The 23,837-nt window shown below is 48.2% G+C and overlaps 1 protein-coding gene across 2 annotated transcripts in view; it reads right to left on the bottom strand.

Moving 5' to 3' along the window:
- tmem9 (transmembrane protein 9) overlaps positions 1-18,696 on the bottom strand; it is a 92,926-nt gene extending 74,230 nt beyond the window's left edge. For both annotated transcript variants that reach the window (XM_086011609.1, XM_086011610.1), the window contains exons 1-2: positions 18,520-18,696; positions 9,079-9,170 (exon numbers count right to left, since the gene is read on the bottom strand). In XM_086011609.1, the coding sequence (XP_085867735.1) occupies positions 9,079-9,170; positions 18,520-18,588 (161 nt within the window). In that variant the 5' untranslated portion in view covers positions 18,589-18,696. The remainder of the gene's footprint in view (positions 1-9,078; positions 9,171-18,519) is intronic.
- Positions 18,697-23,837: the final 5,141 nt, after the last annotated feature.

Raw genomic sequence — 23,837 nt, 5'->3', positions numbered from 1 at the left:
ATCATCTGTTCAAAAGCAACAAGTACCAGCTACGAGATTTTTTTGTTTCTGTTGATTGCGTAGTACAGCCCTGTGCACTGGGGTTCATTTGGCAGGTTGTATTACAGTAACTGTGTTTTCAAGAAACTCTGTGCATTGTGACTTACTGCAATGATGAAGGTACACTGCAATTATCAGCCACATAAAACAGCAACAAATACAGCAGTTCGATGCTACCAAGGTTCTATACCTGCAGCATCACTAAGGCAGCATTAATGATATTTTGAAATACATTTCTGGAGCTTTTTTGTACATCAGTCTTTCATTCAATTGCCCTTCATTTGATCTTTTTTCTTTTCTGTTGGCCTTTGTCTGCATTTACAATGGTTTAATTTTTTACATTTCTCTTTCCTTTTTCTGTCAGTCCTGGTACTGGATACACCATCAGCAATGACCAAACCGACAAGTGCCCCCTTGCAGTTCTTGTAGCCAGTACGGAGGGAAACCGTGCAGTGTGCACGAACACGCAGCGCCACTCACTGGCTGAGTGGGAATTTACACTTGCAATTCCCCAGATGGGATCAATGTTAATGAACAAAATCACAACACATCTGCTCATCTTTTCATTCTAATTATTTATATAGCTACCAGTAGACAATGGTAATAGTTAACAATTGTAGTGCCACACTATTGTTCAATTATAAACTGCTCCAACATAATGTAACACTAGCTGAACTCCCGTGGTGCTGTACACGGGGAGTCAAGACCAAGTGCAGAGCTCAAGTCAAGTAGGGTTAGAGGGTGGGAAACAACTGGATAAGGCAGGGGCAGATGGAATGGGAGGAAGGAGGTGGTGAGGAAGGGGGGTTGGGGAGGAGGTGGTGAGATGGGGGGGGTGAAGGAGGTGGTGAGATTGGGGGGGGGGTGAAGGAGGTGGTGTGTTATGTATTGTGTGTTCTATTGTGTTCTCCTCCCACCTGTGGTGGCGCTGTCACAGGAGATAAATGGTTGGGTGTTCTCTGTTAAGTTTTAGCTCTCTTTGTTCAGAACTTCCTTTCCTTCCAATAAAGCACTTCATGTTTGAATCTCCGAGTTCCGAGTCCTAAATTGTGTCTAGGTAGAAAGGTACCGACACAAGTGGCAACGAGGAGCGGATGAATCTGCGTATGTTACGGGTGCAGTGAGTAAACAGAAAATTTAATTTGAAACGTGAGATGGCTACTATATTAGGAAACATCGGTGATTTTGATGAAAATGTGGAGCAATGGAGCGCATATACAGATTTTGTATTGGCGAATGCGGTGGCAAATGAAAAGGTCGTGCCTACCTTTTTAAGTGTAATCGGGCCGAAGACTTTCAATTTACTTCGCAGCCTCGTGCAGCCAGATAAGCCAGGAACTAAAACATATAAGCAACTAGTGGAAATTCTTGGAGCACATTTTTCACCAAAACCTCTGTGAAATCTAAATCTCTCAGCAATAACCAAACGGAATCAAGAGGAGGGGGAATCAGTGACGATGTTTATTGCTGCTTTAAAAAGGTTGTCGGAACACTGCCAGTTCAAGGAGGTGCTGAATGACACCATTAGAGACAGACTTGTGTGTGGTCTGCAAAATGCAGCCACACAGAAGCACCTTCTTACTGAGGACAACCTTACTCTTGAAAAGGCCATTGAAGTTAGTGTCTCCATGAAGATGGCGGAAAAGGAGGCTCACCAGTTGAGTTCAACAGGGAGAGTTCACAAGGTGTCGTCTGAGCCTAAAGGTGCGCGGAACGGCACATGTTACCGTTGTGGGAAAACGGGCCATCACGCTAATGACTGCTGGTGTACGGAGCTGGAATGCCGAAATTGTGGCAAAAAGGGTCACATTGAACGCGCCTGTAGAGGTAAAAAAAGAACAGAGAGCTGGGAAGCATGAAAGCAAAATGTCTGTATTTGGACAAGAGAGGAAAAAGAGAGTGTTCATTCAGTGCAGTATGATGGAACAAGCAAAACAGAGGGGAGCGACACCTCTGAGGAGGAAGAGGTGCACATACTGATGGTTGCAGGTGGTTCAAATGGCTACTGGGTGTCACCACTGGTGGAGGGACAATCAGTGCGGATGGAGGTGGACACAGGCATGGCTGTGTCCCTTGTTTCAGACACTGTCTACAACAAAATGCTAAAGCATCTTACCCTTCAGCCAACAAACATTGTGCTAAAGACGCATACCGGCGAACCTGTGGCCATGAGAAGCGTCGTTGAGGTGACAGTTAAATTGAACGGACAGACTGCAAAACTGCCACTATATGTGGTAAAGGGAAGTTACCCATCGCTACTGGGACGTGCATGGCTAGAGAAAATCACGTTGGACTGGCCTGCAGTCCGCATGATGTCAAAACGGGAGTCAGGTCTGACTGCAGTGTTAAACAAACATGCAGAACTCTTCAATGGGGAACTTGGGAGCATGAAAAAGATCAGCGCGAGACTGGACATTAAACCTGACAGCAAGCCGAAGTTTCACAAAGCCCGACCTGTACCCTATGCAATTAGGCCAAAAGTTGAGGCTAACTTGGAGGCCTTAGTCGAGAATGGAGTCCTGGAGCCTGTGAGCGTGAGCAAATGGGCCACACCCATTGTTCCTGTCCTGAAAAAGGATGGATCTGTTCGAATCTGCGGGGATTTTAAAGTGACTATTAACCCGGTGCTGTCTGTGGAACAGTACCCTCTTCCCCTCATTGATGATCTTTTTACGGGCCTGGCCGGAGGGCAAAAGTTCAGCAAAATAGACTTATGCCAGGCTTATCTACAAATGCATGTCAATGACAAATCAAAGGAGCTGCTGACAATTGTGACACACAAGGGGCTATACAGGTACTGCCGCCTTCCGTTTGGAATTACGTCGGCCCCTGTTCTATTCCAAAGGGCAATGGATCAGATTTTGAGTGGACTGCCAGGAGTCCAGTGCTACCTGGACGACATCCTTGTCACTGGGACAAATGAGGATCATCTTCTGAACTTGGATGCGACACTACAACGACTGAAAGAGTACGGACTCAGAGTTCGTAAAGACAAATGTGAATTCTTTCAGTCTTCAGTTGAGTACCTGGGGCATGTGATTGATGCTACTGGCCTGCATAAGGCGCCGCCAAAGGTCAAGGCGATCGTGGAGGCCCCAGCACCCCAGAATGTGAGCCAGTTACGTTCATTTCTGGGGCTACTTAACTACTATGGGAAGTTTATTCCAGACTTAGCAACATTGCTGAAGCCGTTACATCAGTTGCTATGTCAAGGCAAAACATGGAAATGGACTGAACTGTGCAACGAAGCTTTCGCCCAAGCAAAGGAAGCATTGCTGAATTCGGAGGTCCTGACACACTTCGACCCAAAGCTACCCGTGCAGCTAGCATGTGATGCATCACCATATGGTGTGGGAGCAGTCATATCCCACATCATGCCTTCGGGTGAAGAGAAACCTATCACCTTCACATCACGCACCTTGAACAAGGCCGAGAGTAACTATGCGCAGATCGAGCGCGAGGCCTTGGGAATCGTTTTTGGAATTCGAAAATTTTATCAGTACCTGTTTGGGAGAAGGTTCACACTCCTGACGGACCACCGTCCATTGACTTCAATCTTCGGGCCCCACACCGGAATTCCGTCTCTCGCTGCAAGCAGGATGCAAAGGTGGGCTTTACTGTTGTCAGGACACACATACGACATCAAATATCGCAAATCAGACTTGCACGGCAACGCAGACGGTCTCTCGAGGCTACCCTTGCCTGTTACTCCCCCAGAGCCTCGTCAGATAGACATCTTCTACTTTAGACAAGTGGAGGGAGCACCTGTCACTGCAGTTCAGGTGCAAAGGTACACCCGCAACGATCCAGTCCTGTCTGAGGTAATGGACGATGTCATTCGAGGGAGAGCGATAGGAGATTCTCCTAGTTTGAAACTTTACGTTTCAAAAAGAAATGAGCTCTCCGTCCAGGCAGGTTGTCTTCTTTGGGGACGCCGTGTCATCATTCCGCCACCTGTGAGGGAACCTATACTGCAACAACTTCATACAGGCCACAGTGGGATGGTTCGGATGAAGGAAATGGCAAGAAGCTACTTCTGGTGGCCAGGTCTCGATGGGAATATTGAGGAGAAAGCCAAAACATGTTCCCCATGTCAAAGGGTCCGGAATGTTCCACAGCTGGCAACCTTACACCCCTGGGATTGGCCTGCAGAAGTGTGGCAGCGAGTACATGTGGACTTCGCCGGTCCTTTCGAAGGGAAGATGTTTATGGTAGTTGTGGACGCTCGTAGCAAGTGGCCGGAGGTCGCTGTGATGAGGTCTACCACGGCAGAGAAAACAATTGAGAAACTTGGTGAGATGTTCAGCCGTTATGGCTCACCGGAACAACTCGTAAGTGACAATGGTCCACAATTTGTATCACAGGAGCTTGCAGCCTTCCTGCACGCGAATGGTGTCCAACACATCAGGTCTGCGCCCTATCATCCCTCTACTAACGGCCAGGCAGAAAGGTTTGTGCATACTTTGAAGCACGCCTTGAAGGCATCGCAAGGTCAGGGCTCAATCCACCAACGTCTGAACAGCTTCCTGTTGTCCTACAGGAACGAGCCGCATGCCACAACCAAAACTTCCCCCGCTTCGCTCATGATGAAGAGGCAGTTGCGGACAAGTTTTGACTTACTCAAACCTCCAAGGGCAGAACAGGTTGTCCATTGTCAACAACAAGCTCAAGTTGAAAAGAGAGAGAAAAGAGCCAAGGAGAGACGGTTTCATCCGGGAGAGCACGTCCTAGCTCGAAACTACAACACTGGACAGAAATGGGTCCCTGCTACGGTGATCGCGCAGACGGGCCCTGTGTCTTACACGGTCGAGACTGCCGAGGACGTCGTCTGGAGAAGACACACAGATCAACTGTTGCTAGGAGCAGAGACAGCCACAGAGGCTCCAACGGCTGGTTGGCCTGAACTGTTTCCGAATGATACCGCAAACCAGCATCCTTTGCCACAGTGCTCTTCTCCAACACAGGAAGTCAAAGAGACTGTTCCACCTGTGCAAACTCCTTTCAACTGACACAGGCACCTTCTCCATCCAGGCCTGTGTCAATGCCTACTGCTGTGGAAGCCAGCGATGACCGCCGGTATCCTGTCAGAGAGCGGCGGCCTCCAAGACGCTTGGATCTGTAGGCTTAGTGACTTACCCACAAGACTGGGGCAGAATAAACCCCAGGGTAAAGTCAGGGTTTGAGGCAGTCTACCTCTACCCTAGGTTCGTTGAGTGCATTGAAAGTAACTTACCTGTTGAGGAATAATGTGGACCTTCCATTTAAGAGGGGAGGAAATGTTATGTATTGTGTGTTCTATTGTGTGTTCTCCTCCCACCTGTGGTGGCGCTGTCACAGGAGATAAATGGTTGGGTGTTCCCTGTTAAGTTTTAGCTCTCTTTGTTCGGAACTTCCCAGAACTTCCTTTCCTTCCAATAAAGCACTTCATGTTTGAATCTCTGAGTTCTGAGTCCTAAATTGTGTCTAGGTAAAAAGGTACCGACACAACAGTGAGATGGGGGGAGGAGGCGAGATTGGGGGGGGGGGGGGGTGAAGGAGGAGGCGAGATGGGGGGGTGGTGAAGGAGGTGGTGGTGAGATGGGGGGGGGCGAAGTGAAGGAGGAGGTGAGATGGGGGGGTGAAGGAGGAGGTGAGATGGGGGGGTGAAGGAGGAGGTGAGATGGGGGGGTGAAGGAGGAGGTGAGATGGGGGGGGTGAAGGAGGAGGTGAGATGGGGGGGGGGGGTGAAGGAGGAGGTGAGATGGGGGGGGGGTGAAGGAGGAGGTGAGATGGGGGGGGGGGGTGAAGGAGGAGGTGAGATGGGGGGGGGGTGAAGGAGGAGGTGAGATGGGGGGGGGTGAAGGAGGAGGTGAGATGGGGGGGTGAAGGAGGAGGTGAGATGGGGGGGGTGAAGGAGGAGGTGAGATGGGGGGGGGTGAAGGAGGAGGTGGTGAGATGGGGGGGGGTGAAGGAGGAGGTGGTGAGATGGGGGGGGGTGAAGGAGGTGGTGGTGAGATGGGGGGGTGGTGAAGGAGGTGGTGGTGAGATGGGGGGGTGGTGAAGGAGGTGGTGGTGAGATGGGGGGGGTGGTGAAGGAGGAGGTGGTGAGATGGGGGGTGAAGGAGGTGGTGGTGAGATGGGGGGGTGGTGAAGGAGGAGGTGAGATGGGGGGGGTGGAGGAGGTGGTGAGATGGGGGGGTGGTGAAGGAGGTGGTGAGATGGTGGGGGGTGAAGGAGGAGGTGAGATGGGGGGGGGAGCAGAGATGAATGGGGGGGGTGGGCGGTGGGGAGGAGGTGAGATGGGGAGGGAGCGGAGATGAATGCGGGGGGGGGGGGGGAAAAAAGAGGATGAGGCAGTGGAAGATGATGAGAGGAAGTGGATGGAGAAGAGGTGGTTAGAGGAGGATGTAGGTGAGGGTGTGGAGGAGGGGAACAGTGGGCGGGGGAAGCCAAGGTGGGGGAAATACCTAAATGGCCAGGAGGCATTCTGGAATATCAGCTCCGAGATTCTGATCTCGGTGGAAGGATGGTGCAGACGGCTGTGTTCTGGTGAGCTGCCATACCCTCCATCCGTGGCCCAATTTTGAAATTCACGGGAGCAAACAAACTTCAGGAGACTGCAGGGTCAGGAACTGAATTTCTTTTTGCACACGGTGAGATGATTTATAACTTGCTGCTTGACTTTGGTACACATTGCAAAAACTGGCACCCTTCTCCCGGGAGGGGTTACTTTTTTCCTATTGACCCTATAGATGAGTGCTTGGTTGGAAGAGGATGGCCCAATCCAATAACCAACAAAAGCACAGCGGATCTCCAAACCGATGTTACAGATCTGGCTTGCAGGCAGCCTTTTTGAGAACAGGAAACGTGTATTGTTACAGAAATCCCCCCCCCCCCCGTGGTGAAAGTGTGATGCTGCATAGATAGTTGAAACTCCAGTGTGTCATCTTATAAAAACACCCATCACAGTGTCACCTGCATAAAATTTGGTTGACCCACTCTGAGTTTACTATATAATAGATAGATTCCTGCTTTTGGGTACAGTCCTTAAAATCTGATAAAGGTACCCAGCTAAAATGAATTGCCATGTCCTGGTGTAATATGCTGGAGTCTGCTTCCTCTTTACTGAATCCACATTAAAAGCACCAGTACCTGAAGCGACAGATCAAGTGCTCAACGTCAAACATTAATCAAGCAAGTTCCTGTTCAAAAGAACTGGCACATTTCATTCAACGGAAATTCCCACTGTGGTTTTGCAAAGAGCTGTCATATACAAGGAAAACGAACACTAAAGATGTGAATCCCCCATTTCTAGAGAGAGAGATGATGGGTGACTTTTTACTCTTGTTAATGTTTTAAACGAACAAAGAAAAAGGCACACTGGATACTGGAAGTCTGTTTAGTTTTAAGGGAATGATTTGAAAACAAAAAAGATTCAAATTGAGGACATCTTCTGCTTTTGCTAGAAGGTGAACCTTATCTGCAAGGGCCTATGCTGTGCATTCTTGCCCTGCTCTCTTCTGTGGCTGATTTTATTCATCAGGTGGCCATTATACTATGGGTCAAGTAGAACAGACTGTTGCTGGCCCTTCATGTTTTGATGTGTAAAAATACATGTTATACTGACCTGATCACATGCAATAATCACCCCTGCCATTCGAATAGCTAAAAAAAGGGCCATTTCAGTAAAACACTACCTATCTCTAATCAGGTTTTTGCCCCAGCCACAGTACTGAAATGGCCCTTACCAGTCACAAATGACATCCTATGTGACTGTGACTGTGGGAAACTATCCCTCCTTGTCCTTCTCGACCTGTCCGACACGGTTGACCACACCATCCTCCTCCTCCTCCTCCTCCAACGCCTCTCCTCCGTCATCCAGCTGGGTGGACTCAATTAAAAATAAACACCAACTCTGCTGGTCCTTCAGTTCTACTTCCCTACGTTCTTTCATTTTTTTTAACCTTTTATTTTACGTTTTGTTTTACATCTAACCTCATCCCATCTTTCTGAACCTATTAAAAGGTTTAAAAGGTTTGACCTGCCTACTTTCTCTTTCAGTTCAGAGCCCCTATCTGCAGGTAGGAGCAAACTTTGTTCTCATTGGACAGAAATCAGCCTTAAAACTATTTTCAGCCAACTGGAGTGATTCTCAAAAGTCTGTGGCCGGGTCAACCTTTGGTGCATTTTTATGCGTCAGACCCAGGCGGAGGAGCAGCAGCCGAGTTTGCGCATTGTCTGGAGCTCGACAAGTAAATTCATCTGCACACCAAACAATCGCTGACTCGTTTCCCGACTATGTTCACACAAGTTACCTCAGGAGTGCCAGTAAACGTCAACATCCTGGCATTATCATTAACTCTCAGGTGCTACTGGGACTTTGATAAACTGCTTAGAACCAAGGCCTCTGATTTTCAGTTTTTAATGGAAAAATGGATTGAATCGCTAAAGGTAATCCACAAAACACCCATAAAATCCCCAAATCATACGTAATAAAAACAGAATTTCATTCAATTACAGGAAACTCTCTTAACCGGCACCTAAATATCCGGAAATCTCTCTTAACCGGCAAAATCCAGGAGTAGGTTCAGGTAAGTTTTACTATACATTAGTGGCCGTGTAACCGGGGTTCCTGGATCTGTGGCCGTGTAACCGGGGTTCCTGGATCTGTGGCTGTGTAACCAGGGTTCCTGCACCTGTGGCCGTGCAACAGGAACTCCTGGATCTGTGGCCGTGTAACCGGGGTTCCTGGATCTGGGGCTGTGTAATCGGGGTTCCTGCACCTGTGGCCGTGCAACAGGAACTCCTGGATCTGTGGCCGTGTAACTGGGACTCCTGCACAAGTGCCGGGTAACCGGGGCTCCTGCACCTGTGTCCGTGTACGGGGCTCTCGTACCTCTCTGTAATCCGGACTTTTTGATCAACCGGCACCATGCCGGCCCATTGGTGCCGGATAAAAAAGTTTCCTGTAGATTGACTCCAGTCCTCAAATGCAGTAAATCGGACTATTTCAAAGCTTGTTTTTGTTAACACTACTGATATATTAGGACTATCCCTTACCAGTCTTTCTGGGAGACATTATTGTTGTAAATGTGGCCAGTCAGGTTCCTGTATGGCGGACAGATGCACTTGCACCTCACATCTTCAGAGCTCTGGAGAAAGTCAGAAATCATAAGAATCTCCCCACACTACTAAAAGGTACACTTAAGATACATTCCACACTCCTGCTCCTTAGTACTACAGAATAGGTCACAAGAATAAAGGGCTTTGGCCCTAAAGCAAGCCTATAAAAGCAGTGCCACAAACAGCAGGAAGGCCAAACCTGAAGTATAAAGAAAACCACATAGGCCAGAAACTGAAATTAAAAACAAAAATTGCTGGAAATTCACAATAGGATGATTAACATTACAAAGTGACGGAGAGAGAGAGAGAGAGAGAGAGACGAAAGGAGGGTGTCACTTATACATGGAACTTCTGATAAGAACTCTGATGTAAAGGAGTAGTGTTTTGGAACATGACATGGTTCTGATGAAGGGTTCCTGACCATTAACCTGCCTTTTCTCTTTCAGGAGCTTAACTCTGTTGTGGGTTCAAGTCCCACTCCAGATACTTGAGCATAAAAATCTAAGCTGACACTCCAGTGCAGTACTGAGGGTGTGCTGTACTGTTGGAGACGAGACGTTAAACCGCGGCCCCGACTGCCCTCTCAGGTGGACGTAAAAGATCCCATGGCACTAGTTTGAAGAGCAGGGGAGTTCTCCCCGGTGTCCTGGCCAATATTTATCCCTCAATCAACTTCACTAAAACCAGATTATCTGGTCAGGATTATGTTTGTGGGATCTTGCTGTGCGCAAATTGGCTGCCACGTTTCCTACAGTACAACAGTGACTATACTTCAAAAAGTATTTCATTGGCTGTAAAGTGCTTTGAGACAGGGGTCATGAAAGGCGCTATAGAAATGCAAGTCTTTCTTTCTGTTTTTACTTCAAAAAGTTAAAAACATTTACCTTTTCTAAAAAAATTAGGAAAAAAAGAGCCTTTTAAAACAGTTATGTTGAAGGTAGCTCACCAGAATCATGAATAAGCCATATACAATAATGGTGTCAACTTATTGTAACAGCATATGTGGGTTTCATTCATGGTTTATTTCTCTGTAGACTGTCTCAATCATGCCAAGTGTCAAAATTAATCCTGTAGAATTCAGAGATCATTATTTCTCCCAGAATAAACAAGTAGTTTTCAACTCACAATCTGCCTTAAAATGCTGCCAGTACTATAGGATGTAAACACCGGTCACCAAAATCCTCCATGGCACCTCACCGCGCCCTCTCAGGTGGACGTAAAAGATCCCATGGCACTACAGGAAACTTTGGTTTATCCGGAGGTTATATGTCCGGAATACTCGATCTAACGGCAGAAATCAGGAGCCGTTTTCTATGTTTTTTTTAGTTCTCGTTGCTTCCCCCCCCCCCCCCCCACCCAGTCAAGCACTGCAAGGTCTGTAGCTATAGCAACAGCTTCAGCTACAGCTACAGACGCTTGCAGCCCCACGTTCTCCGGCCCATTCCCATAACCCCTCTCTCTCTCTCACTGCCAGCTTGAATGGATTCTACTGATAAACCACGGCTCCCATCATGTATCCTATACATGTCTCATCGCCAGTCAGGACTGATTCCATTTCTGAATCACAGGTCAAATTAGAATGTGTTGGTGTTTTACAGAATCCTATTTCTCCAAGCTGTAATCTGTATTTTTCAATCATCCTTTTGGGGTAGGATTGGAAAACAGAGAGCAGGAACTGAACACAATCTCCAATCAGCTCCCAAATGGCTGCAAATCCACAGCACAATTTGGCAACCTCATTCAGAGAGACTGAAAGGCAGTAGATTAGGAAGCAGAGACAATACACAGGTACTAAAAGGTGCTCCTGATGTGGGGTAACACTAATTAGTGAGGGTACAGTACAGAGGGGTTTACTCTGCCTCTGCCACACCTGAACTGCAAATGTTTCATCCCCATACTTTGGTGATCACAATTGAAGAAACATCACACAAAAAGGAAGAAAGATCTTGGAATAATTGTTTGAAGTGTTTTTTTTAAATAACACTTGTATAATCTTGTCCTGGGCAGGAAACTCACTGCATCCACTCGTGAGGCAGATCTGCATAATGAACTTGTAGACTTGATGTTGTTAAGGAGTCTGACCCTTGTGACGTCACAACAAACCACTGGCCATCTAGGACCGTCCATGTTAGACATAAAACAGCAATCACCTTTCAACACCAGCCCCTCCCTTAGAGCAAAACAGACTCGAGAGACTGGAAAATCTGTAGAAACTCAAGTTATTAATGAGTATTAGAATACAGGCCCGCAGGGGGGGGGTGGTGGAAGTGTCAGGATGCCCATCCACCAGTTACACATTGCTTGGCAGTCAATCGAGGATGATGGTGGCCATTCAAGACCACAATGTAACTCTCCTGGCACGTGGCAATGTGAATAGAAATAGGTTCACAAAAAAGAAACAGGATACTAGAGAACAAATAAATAGACAGGACACAACAGATTTAGACAGGAGTCAAAGAATTAGTCCATTTAAGTAAACACCTTCACCACTGGAGCACAGTGTTACACAAAGGGGAAACACTCACCGTTTAGTTAATTGTAGTTGATTTTTTTTTTTTTTTAAAAACAAAAGTTTGATTTTTGATCTTCAATCTATACGCTAAAGGTTTGACCTTCAGTTCCAAAGCATCACCAGCACATTCTTCTCAGCCCAAAATCCAAGACCAAGGTTTTATTCCCTCCCCTAACCTTTCTTGGCCTGCTGTGCCATCCACAGGCTGCAGCCACCCTGCGCCCACACTCCCAACTCCCAGTGCAGCCCCCAAACCAGTTTGCACAGAATGTGCACAGAGTTGCCTGGGAGATGGCCCTGCCTGCGGGGTCAGGCCTGTCCCTGGTTCAGCAATTCCCTAGGATGCTGTTCCGACTGGGAATTCAGCACACGTAGATTTATACCATAACAAAATCACAATACTGCGGATGTTGGAAATCTGAAATAAAAACACACAATGCTGGAAATAGTCAGCAGGTCAGGCAGCAGCTATGGAGAGAGAAAGAAAGTTAATGTTTCAGGACAGTGACCTTTCGTCAGAACTCTGATTTCTAGATTTACACCCTGTTGCCAGTCCATGGTGCAACGCTTTGGTCCTGTGTGTGCTGGTAGTGTGTGTACTTCAGCAGTTTGAAGTTACAGACCACAGGCAGGCTCCAATTAAATACCACACCAAGTTAGGAAAATAGGAACAGGAGTAGGCCATTCAGCCCCTCGAGCCTGTTCCGCCATTCAATTAGATCTTGGCTGATCTGTTTCTTAACTTCATCTACCTGTCTTGGTTCCATAACCCTTAATAGCCAAAACAAAAATCTATCAATCACAGTTCTGACATTTTTAACTGACCTAGCCTCAACAGCTTTTTAGAAGAGTCCCATATTTCCACTACCCTTTGAGTGACATCCCCCCTGACCGGCCTGGCTCTAATTTTAAGGTTATCCCCCTTGTTCTGGACTCCCCGCCAGAGGAAATAGTTTCTCTCGATCTTATCAAATCCTTTAATCATCTTAACATCTCAAGTAGATCACCCTTTAATCTGCTATACTCAAGGGAATACAAGCCGAGTCTATACAACCTGTCCTTGTAATTTGACCCTTTTAGCCCCGGTATCATTGTGGTGAATCGGCGCGGCACCCCCTCCAAGGCCAATGTCCTTCCTGAGGTGCGGGGCCCAGAACTGAACACAGTGCTCCAGATGGGGTCTGACCAGAGCTCTGTACACCAGAACATAATGATTTACAGTATGCTAGTGAATCTCCCTGGCACTGCTCGGGTTATAAGGTCAGGTACATTACACCATGTAAAACACAATGCATTATTGTGTGCCCCTTTAAGGCTACAAAATCTAATTTGTAAACACTGGGTGAACTCATTAAGAAGCTGCAGGCACTGTGGTTCTGGTAAGTGTTATTAATGGAGTTTGTGTGTATCCTTCAACTGACTGCCTTTGGCCACTCTTAGCTGTCTTTAATATCGGGGTTGTTCTTTCAGTCTCTCCTCTTGGTTCCGGTCTCTATTCCTCGCCTCTTCTACTTCTCTTAATCCCACTTCACTATTCTTTTTACTTTTCTCTCTGTGCTCTTCTGCTTCTTACTGTCTTTTTTCCTTTTGGGTGGCTGATGGTGGATGGTATGGAGGGCAAAGGAGCCATCCACGACTGCAGGCTGCATTCGGAGAGGAGGCTGTGGGGAACATGTGGCTGTGAGTGGCTCCCCTTCCCATCCCCTCTCCTCCCTCACTCCCACTTTTCCTCTTCCTCACTGACCCCTGTACCCTCTCCTCCCCCTTAATCGCCACTGATCTCACCCTTAACCGTCCATCCATTCTCTTCCCCCAGTGGTGGGTCCCGAGAGACCAGAGGCCTCCTCACTCAGCCACTTTCATTCCTCTCCTCACTTCCTGTTTCCCTCAAAGAAAGTTGGCTTGTTTGCAAAATTCTACTGACTTTTTAAAAAATTTAAAAATGAAATCAAATTTGAATAAGAAAAAAAAAATCCTGTCTGCCCTTTTCTCTATTTGTGTGCACGCATCGGTCTCTTCCTCCTCCGGCTTATAAGTGTTAGAAATTAGAATCAATTGCAGATCAGGGAGGGAGGGAAGGAGAGTGGAAAAGAAATTTCATTTATATAGCACCTTTTATGCCCTCAGGATGCACCGATGTGTTTCACAGAATGAAATACTTCTGAAGAGTAGTCACTGTTGTAACAGAGAAATGTGGTAGACAATTTATACACAGCAAGGTCCCACAGACAGCAATGAGATAATGATCAGATAATCTGATTTTCACATATATTGGTTGAGGGGTAAATATTGGCCAGGACATTGAGAATTCCTCTGCTTGTCTTCAATACAGTCATGGGATCATTTACAGCCACCCGAGGGGGCAGAAATTATAGATTGTGAAATTATCCACTTTGGTAGGAAAAATAGAAAAGCAAATTATTTTTTAAAAGGCGAGACTAATAAACATTGGTATCAGAGGAATTTGGGGGCACTTGTACACAAATCACAAAGTTAACATGCAGGTACAGTAAGCAATTAGGGAAGCAAATGGTATGTTAGCCTTTATTGCAAGGGAGTTGGAGTATAAGAATAAGGAAGTCTTGCTGCACTTATATCAGACTTTGGTGAGACCACACCTGGAACACTGTTTGGGTCTACATACCCAAGGAAGAATATACTTGCCTTAGAGGGGGTGCAATGAAGGTTCACTAGATTGATTCCTGGGATGAGGGGGTTGTCCTATGAGTAAAATGGAGTTTGGAAGAATGAGAGGTATTCCCCCTCAGTACTGCACTGAAAGTGGGAGTGTTACAAGGTATTAATACCATCAAAGTTACAAGCTTGAGCAGTTTATAGGGTCATCAGAACCCCCAGGATACAGCACTTAATATTCGCCCAACCATCTTTTTAATTGATAATTTAAAGTTAGCTTCACTGATATGCCCACTTCCAAATTCATAATCTTTGCTGTTTAGATCATATTTTGTTACTGCTTTTATGGCTGAATTATCCCTTGTGATCTCACATGCTAGTGTCATGAAAGAGGACTTTTGCAAGAAAACATGTGGAGCAAGAGTAGGTGATACAGCCCTTCGAGCCTGCTCCGCCATTCACTAAGATAATGGCTGATCTTCTACCTCAACTCCACCTTCCCGCACTATCCCCATTTCTCTTGATTCCCTTAGTATCCAAAAATCTATCAATCTCAATCTTGCATATACTCTACCCATGTTTTAGGTTTTTCCTCCACTGGGAATTTAGTAAAAATTTAATGGTGGGACTGGGACATGTGAAATTTTCATACCATGTCTACTTGAGCTGTGAGAAACAGACTCTCCCTTTGCAAACATGAACGGTGTCCAGAGAGAACATTTTGAACAGCATAATAGGTGAAGCACTGGTGCTTACAGGTCCGTTACCAACAGTGGCAGTGAATTGACACATTGAAGCTCAAAGTGTGGTTATTCCTATGGCTTTGCAGTACCAAAATATGCAAAGCAAGCCTCGCGACAACAGAAAATGCTGGAAAAACACATGATTCATCTGCATCAGCTATTTCTGACAACTTGTGTTTAATGTAGTAAGACGTCCCAAGGTACTTGACAGGAGCGTTAGCAGACAAAAATTGACACAGGGCTGAAGGAGATATTAGGATGGGTGACTGAAAGCATATATACATTGAAGTTTGCATCCCTTGGACTTTTGGGAGTGAAGATGGGGGCCGTACAAAGGGGGGGGGGGGGTGCAAACGACCAGGATGGGAGGGAGTAAGGATTTGTACTGGGGACAACAGCATCAAAAGGTGTAAGGTGAGGGTGTGAGCGAGCAGATTGATAGCTGCAGAAGTATCATGGCACAAAGAGGGCCAAAGGCAAGACAGCTGAGAGTTCTCCACCCAAATCATTACAATATATCTTTTCTCAGAAGGTGCTGATGGACCTGCTGTGTGTGTGTGTGTGTGCGCGCGTGCGTGCGTACGCGCACACGCGGAGAGAGGAGAGAGATATTGTATATATATCACACACATTATATTGTAACATGTTATATTGTAACGTTATATAGACACACAATATATAAACGTTATATTGTATAAACATGTTATATTGCATATAAACATATGTTGCCTATACACGTTATATTGCATATAGACATGTCGCATTGTATACATAAACATGGCACATTATATAAACGGTTATATCTATATATAAAAGCGGCTCTTCTGTCTGTCTGTCCCGACGTCTGTCTGTCCGTCCGTGTTCTATACGTTTGAAAGTTAGAGCTTACCGACGCGCGCGTCGCCTCAAAAGAAAGCTTGCGATTCCGGACCGGTCATAGGCGTATTTACGTTTCGGCCGGACAAAAACCGCGCCCGCGGTATCCGAAAAACGTTCAGCGTTCCGCTCATTAGCATCTCATTAGCGACCGTGTGACGTCGAGGTCGACCAATCGTACGGCGGGTTCCTGGCGCGTGCCGTCCTACAGTTGAGTGTCGAGTGACTCGACGATTGACCAATCCTACGCTTCGGTGACCTGACCGGTCGACCAATTGGTGCGTGTGTAGGCGGGCCTTATCCTTCTGAACCGAGGTGAGTGGCCGCCATCTTGATTTTTCACGATTTTTTCCCCACACTTTCTGTGTGTTAGGGAACTAAGGTAAATATTTGAATTAAGTGTTAGGGTATTAATTAACAATTTATTTCAGTTTTATATTGTGTTTAGCAACCCCCCCCCTCCTCCTCACCCTCGCGCAGGGGGGACTCGGTGCTGGTCTCCAGGCCCGCTGCAGGCAGGCCTGGAGCTCCAAAAATTTCTCCCTCTCTCTCTCTTCCCTCTCTCTCTCTCCTTCTCCTCTTCCCTCTCTCTCCTTCTCCTCTTCCCTCTCTCTCCTTCTCCTCTTCCCCCTCTCAGGTTTGACGGTGTCGGGGCCCGAAGTGAGCCGCTCTAACGGCCGCCAGCCCGCGGGGTTTCCCTGCCTACTCCCCGCGCATGCGCCGCCCGCGAGAGCCCGCTCTGGCTTTTTTTTTAAATAAAAACGGCAACCACGCATGCGCACGGCCCGCCACCCCGTGACACCAGCACGCATCAGTTTTAAAAAAATGAAGAGGCCGCCAGTTGCACAGCCGCCTTGACGCCGGCATGCATGCGCACGGCCCCCGTGACGCCAGCACACAGCCTCGGGAGATCGCGGGGGGTGCGAGCCTCGGGAAATCGCAAGGGGGGGGGGGAAAGAAAGAGAGCCTCGGGAAATCGCGGGGGGGGGGGGGGGGGGGGGGGGAGCCTCGGGATATCGCGGGGGGGGGGGGAGCCTCGGGATATCGCGCGGGGGGGGGGGGGGGGGAGCCTCGGGAAATCGCGGGGGGGGCCTCTCTGTTCCCCCCCTCCCCCCGGTCTCTCTCTGTTCCCCCCCTCCCCCCGGTCGCTCTCTGTTCCCCCCCCTCCCCCCGGTCGCTCTCTGTTCCCCCCCTCCCCCCGGTCGCTCTCTGTTCCCCCCCTCCCCCCGGTCGCTCTCTGTTCCCCCCCTCCCCCCGGTCGCTCTCTGTTCCCTCCCTCCCTCCCCCCGGTCGCTCTCTGTTCCCTCCCCCCGGTCGCTCTCTGTTCCCCCCCTCCCCCCGGTCGCTCTCTGTTCCCCCCCTCCCCCCGGTCGCTCTCTGTTCCCCCCCTCCCCCCGGTCGCTCTCTGTTCCCCCCCCCCAGTCGCTCTCTCTCTCTCTTCCAACAACAACATGCCCTCGAAAAAGCCTCGGCAACGCCGGGCTCACCCCAGCTAGTCTATATATATATAAAGCGGCTCTTCTGTCTGTCCCGATGTCTGTCTGTTCTCTATACGTTTGAAAGTTACAGAGCGTACCGACGCGCGCGTCGCCTCAAAAGAAAGCTTGCGATTCCGGACCGGTCATAGGCGTATTTACGTTTCGGCCGGACAAAAACCGCGCCAGCGGTATCCGAAAAACGTTCAGCCTTCCGCTCATTAGCATCTCATTAGTGACCGTGTGACGTCGAGGTCGACCAATCGGACGGCGGGTTCCTTCCTACAGTTGAGTGTCGAGTGACTCGACGATTGACCAATCCTACGCTTCGGTGACCTGACCGGTCGACCAATCGGTGCGTGTGTGGGCGGGCCTTATCCTTCTGAACTGAGGTGAGTGGCCGCCATCTTGATTTTTCACAATTTTTTCCCCACACTTTCAGTGTGTTAGGGAAGTAAGGTAAATATTTTAATGATGTGTTAGGGAATTAAATAACAATTTAATAGGAATGGGTGGGAGAGCTGATGAGTTTAAAAAAAAACAAGAGGCCGCCAGTTGCGCGGCCGCCTTGACGACAGCACGCATTCGCACGGCCCCGTTACCCCGGCAACGGGGCACGCCGTCGGTCTTGCCTGCTCCCCGCGGGCCGCCCGCACTGACCGCGCATGCGCCGCCCGCGAGAGCCCGCTCCCGGCGCCGGCCGCCGCTCAGCATTCCCGCTATCGCAACGGCACCGGACCTCAGGCGCTAGGCAGGGGGAGGGGCCGGAGAGAGGGACAGAGGGGAGCAGGGGGAGGGGAGGGAGAGAGGGGAGGGGAGGGAGGGATAGGACAGGGAGAGGATATGACAGGGAGAGGGGGGACACACAGGGGCAGGGAGACCAAGCGCCCCTAAATTGCCCTCGCAACGCGGGGCTCCCCAGCTAGTTGTATATACAATATAGAAATACATATTACATAATTTATATAAAAATAATCCCAATTCACAAAGCCTTTGCTGGTACAATATTGCTGAAGCAGTGGTGGCCCTTGCTGACAACACCGCTCGGCACCAATCAGTGAAGCTGTGTAATGAGGGCCCCACCCCCCGCCAGGACCGAAATGAGGAACTGCGGCCTGACTACCCGGCTCGGCCTTACCTTGGAGGATTCAGTCACCACCAACACTGTCAGCAGGTACAGCACCGTTAGCACGCTGCCGGCCGCCATGGGCTCACTCCTCACAGCCAGGCAGAAGGAGAAGACCGGCGATCTGACACCCCCTCACTGCGCAGCACCGACCCGACAAGTTCTCATTGGTGCAGCCCACCCTGCCGCCTCCCAACTCCGCCTGCTGATTGGTCGCAAGGGCTGTCCTTTATTGCGCGTGTCCTGCCGCCTTGCCTCATGGGAAGTGTAGTTCTGGGTCAACGCAGCTCCGCTTGTATTCAGAGCGAAACAACTACAAAACCCAGAGTGCAGTTTGGATACTCCTGTTTGACTTTCACAAAATAGCCCAAATGCAGACCTGTCCACAATCCTTCACTGGGAAGGACATTTGCTCAATTTGATGTATTTCATTCTAAAAAATAACCATAGCTCCATTTGGAAAATGTGTTTGTCGTCCGAAGTCTCCCTCTTCCCATTTTCTTGATGTTGATAGCAGACCTGAGGAAGCTGTTATGAGAATGCAGACTCAGCTAAGTGCTGAAGAGGTTTGCAGCATTACCAACCTTCGGCAATGGCCAAGATAAAATCCAACTGTTGATGGATGGCCAGTTTAGTGGAAGGTGGCCTTTGATCTGTCTGAATCTCGCTGAACTTCCAGAGCAAAGAGCTGTCCGAGACCGGGTGTTGCAGACAGTAACATTCCATGGTCCATGACTATGTGCCAAGATATACACTGAAGCTTGGTGCAGCCACATAGGTAAATGCGGAATGGCCATGATACAAGGTATTCTCGCTATCATATTTGTGCACTGAGCGACTTCTCATCCACGGTGATTTCAAACTCCATCTCAACTCACCTTTCCTCCTCTTCCTGTCCTCCCTTAATCTCTCCCTCCATATAAACTACCCATATTCACAGCCACCTCCTCAAGCAGCACGGTGGTATAGTAGGGCAGCACGGTGGCATAGTGGTTAGCACTGTTGTCTCACAGCGCCAGAGACCCGGGTTCAAATCCGGCCTCGGGTGACTGTCTGTGTGGAGTTTGCACATTCTCCCCGTGTTTGCGTGGGTTTCCTCCAGGTGCTCCGGTTTCCTCCCACAGTCCAAAGATGTGCAGGTTAGGTTGATTGGCCATGATAAAAAAAAAATTGGCTCTTAGTGTTAGGGGGGATTAAATACGTGGGGATAGGGCTTGGGTGGGATGGCTGTCGGTGTAGGGACCGGGTGCTAGGGTTTGGATGATCAGCCATGATCTCGTTGAATGGCGGAGCAGGCTCGAATGGCCGAATGGCCTACTCCTGCTCCTAGTTTCTATGTTTCTATCCCATGTGGCCTCTCTATTCCCGTAGTCTACATCACAGACAAAGTCATCTCCAAGCACCTCTTTGTAATGCTCACCACCCATATCTCCCTACCCACTTCCAACCCCAATTTTATCTGTACCTACACCTGAAGTAAACTCCACCAAGTCGCTTACAACTGCAGTATCACAAGAACATAAGAAATAGGCCTTTCAAGCCTTCTCTGCCATTCAACAAGATCATGGCTGATCTTCTACCTCAACTCCACCTTCCTGCACTATCCCCATATCCCTTAATTCCCTCCGATCCCCAAAATTTATCAACCTCAGTCTTCAATATACTCAACGACTGAGCATCCACAGCTCTCTGGGGTAGAGAATTCCAAAGATTCACAACCATTTACATGAAGAAATTTCTCCTCCTCTCAGTCCTAAATGGTTGACCCCTTATTCTGTGACTGTGACCCCGTGTTCTAGATTCCTGAGCCTGGGGAAACATTTTCCCAGCACTAACCCTGTCAAGCCCCTTAAGAATTTTATGGGGGAAAAATTCAGCTGCTTTGTGCCTCCCATTAGCGCCCCAAGAGGGCGCTAACAGGGCACAAAGTAACTAGTGCCTGGGCACAAAATTCAGCGGGAGGTTAGCGGCGGCGGTAACCATTAGCGCTGTGTACAGCACCCCGCTCACGCCCTGGCCGCGATCTTCGGTAGTGTCCCCTGACTTACCGCCGGACGCTATGTCCGACAGGGTCAGGGGGACCTACCTGTGGCCGGGGCGGCGCTAATTAAAGACGAGGTGCCGGGCGGCCATTTTTGTTGCTGCCCGCCTGCCAGCAGCTGCCCCCGTTACCATCCCCGGCCACCTCTGCAGGCTCCCCCCCCCCCCCCCCCGCGGAGTACCGACTGCGATCCGTGAGCCCGGCACTTCTCTTGAGTGGCGGGCTCTTTTGCCGTCACACCGATCCCTGGTGGCCCAGCTGGGCCCCGGGTCGCGTTGTGCAAGGCCCCTCCCCTTTAAGAAGGGGAGGAAGGCCTGCAGTATCGTGGCATGATGTGCTGCAGCGCATGGCACTGCGGCATATAGCGCCACAATATTCCCTCGTAGTGCCCCAAGAGGGAGGCGGGGCGCTTCTAGTTGCGCCCCGCTTCCCTCTTGGAGCACTACTGATGAATTTCGGCCGCGGGGTTGCTCATTATTTTGGGGCACGACTCAATTTTTCCCCCATATGTTTCAATTAGATCACCTTTCATTCTTCTAAACTCTAAGGAATATAGACCTAGTTTACTCAATCTCTCCTCATAGGACAATCTCCTCATCCCAGGTGTAATGATATCAGCAAATAGAGATGGTATTTGCCTGTTCGATTATGATGCCTTAATAGCATGTGTGCATGTATTGATTGCTTGTGCCTGACCAGCAGAGGGCATGTGACCGAGAGAAGCAAGGCAGTTAGTTTAGTTTCAGTTTCGTTCTAGATGCTTCACAAGCATCGTGTCTCCTGTAAAAGCTGTATAAAAGAGTTGAACAAGCTTTAGATTAAAAGTCATTCTCTTTCATAAATGTCTCGTCATTGAACCCACAAAGAAATCAATACATGGTGTCAGAAGTGATTGAAAGAGATGAAGAGAAAAAATCTGAAGTTAAATCAGCTCTCCACAGATTAGCAAGCCAAAAGAGAACATCGTTACTTACCATTAGAGAATAGCTAACGAAGTGAAAAATGGAAGGTTTACTTCCACCGGCGACGCTTCAGTTGACAGGTAATGTGGCTGAAAATTGGAGAAGGTTCAAACAACGTGTGGGGTTGTATTTATCAGCAATCGGAGCTGACGAGAAAAGTAATAAAAGGAAATCGTCACTGTTCTTACATGTCGTGGGTGATGAAGCGCTGGAGGTGTATAATAACTTCACATTCATTGCTAATGAGACAAAATGAAACTAGATAAAATAATGGAACAGTTTGAGGCCTACTGCATACCTAAACGTAACGTGACGTTTGAGAGGCACGGATTTTTCACATGTGTACAGAAAACGGGTGAGACTATTGATCAGTATGTGACTGAACTGAGAAACAGAAGCAAATCGTGTGAATTTGGGAGACTGACAGACTCGCTGATAAAAGACAGACTGGTGTGTGGTATTCCAGATAATGGTCTAAGGGAAAGACTGCTAAGAGAGCAAGATCTAGACCTGGGAAAAGCCATAGCACTGTGTAAGGCTACAGAGACTGTGAAGTCGCAGGCAAAGGAGCTGTTCAGTGACAATAGCTGCAACGTGGATGCAGTGAGAAAGAACGGATACAAACCGTTTAACAAAAAGAGCGCCAATGTGAAAAAAGAGGCATGGCCAGCGAACGAAAATGAAAGGGACAATCGAAAGACATGTAGTCGATGCGGTACACAGCATCCACCAAAAAAGTGTCCAGCATATGGTAAAACATGCAATAGTTGCAACAAAAACAACCGTTATGCCCGTTGCTGCAAGAACCAAGTGCAACAAAGCAAGGTCCATGCAGTAGATGAAAGCGACATAGAGGAGTTCTATGTAGATGTTGTGTCTGAAAACAAAAAAGAAGAAAGAGACTGGATGTTGTGACACACATTCCATTTAAATTGGATACTGGAGCACAAGTTAATGTGATATCAGAGACTGATTTTAAGAAAATTAGACCCAGACCAAAGATACATGGAATCAAAGTGAAAGTGACAGGATACTCAGGTACTGAAATACCAGTGAAAGGAAGATGCATTGTCAAAGTGACACACAAGGACAGAGAGCACACGTTAGCATTAATCGTGGTGCCAAAGGAGGTGCAAGCCATACTAGGTTTAAAAGCCTGTGAGAGACTGAACCTGGTAAAGAGAGTCCTCGTTGTGGAAAGCGAAGGAGAGACAGTCTATGATGAACTCATGAAAGAGTACAAAGACCTATTTCAGGGTCTAGGCTGCATTCCAGGAGAACACACGATCAGAGTAGATAAAAGTATGACACCGGTCATACATCCATGCAGAAAAGTTCCGTTTGCTCTTCAAAAGCAACTGAAGGCAGAGTTGGACAGGATGGAAAGCCTGAACGTGATTCAGAAGATAGATGAGCCAACTGAGTGGGTGAGTTCCCTCGTCGTAGTGGACAAAAAGAATGGAAAGCTCAGAATTTGCCTGGATCCAAGAGATCTAAACAGAGCAATAAAGAGAGAGCACTTCAAGCTTCCTACACGTGAGGAAATCATGGCACAGTTTGCAAATGCAAAATATTTCAGCAAGTTAGATGCATCATCAGGATTTTGGCTGATGAAGCTGGACGAAGCAAGTTCAAGACTGTGCACGTTCAACAGTCCATTTGGCAGATACAGATTCCTAAGGTTACCATTTGGCATTGCCTCAGCTCCTGAAGTGTATCACAAAACTATCCATATGATCTATGAGCACCTGGAGGGAGTTGATACATCAATGGATGACATCATAGTATGGGGAACCACGAGAACTGAGCATGACGAGAGACTGAAAAAAGTGCTGGAAGCAACAAGGAAAACAAACCTGAAGCTGAATAGAGAGAAATGCCAGCTCGGGGTGACAGAACTGACATTCGTGGGAGATATCCTTAGCAGTGAGGGCATCAGACCAGATCCCAGAAAGGTGTCCGCCATTGAGAATATGCCAAAGCCACAATGCAAAAAGGACGTGCAGAGGTTTAATGGAATGATCAACTACATGGGGAAATTCATATCCAACCTCTCAGAAAAGATGGCGCCACTGAGAAGACTAACTGAAAAGAACATAGAATGGGAATGGAATCATGAGCATGAGAAGTCATGGAGCGATCTAAAGAAACTGCTCACAGAGGAACCAGTTCTGAGGTTTTATGACCCAGCGAGACCCATCAAGATATCATCAGATGCATCACAGAGTGGGCTCGGTGCCGTTCTTCTGCAACAATATGTCTACCGGCAACCTATTGCATATGCATCGTGCTCAATGACAGACGCGGAGACGCGATATGCTCAAATA

The sequence above is a fragment of the Somniosus microcephalus genome, chromosome 18 (genome assembly GCF_052327205.1).
Source record: "Somniosus microcephalus isolate GS21.2 chromosome 18, FLI_Smic_1.0, whole genome shotgun sequence".
In the NCBI taxonomy this organism is placed as follows: domain Eukaryota; kingdom Metazoa; phylum Chordata; class Chondrichthyes; order Squaliformes; family Somniosidae; genus Somniosus; species Somniosus microcephalus.
This window is presented reverse-complemented; position numbering and strand designations above follow the sequence as displayed.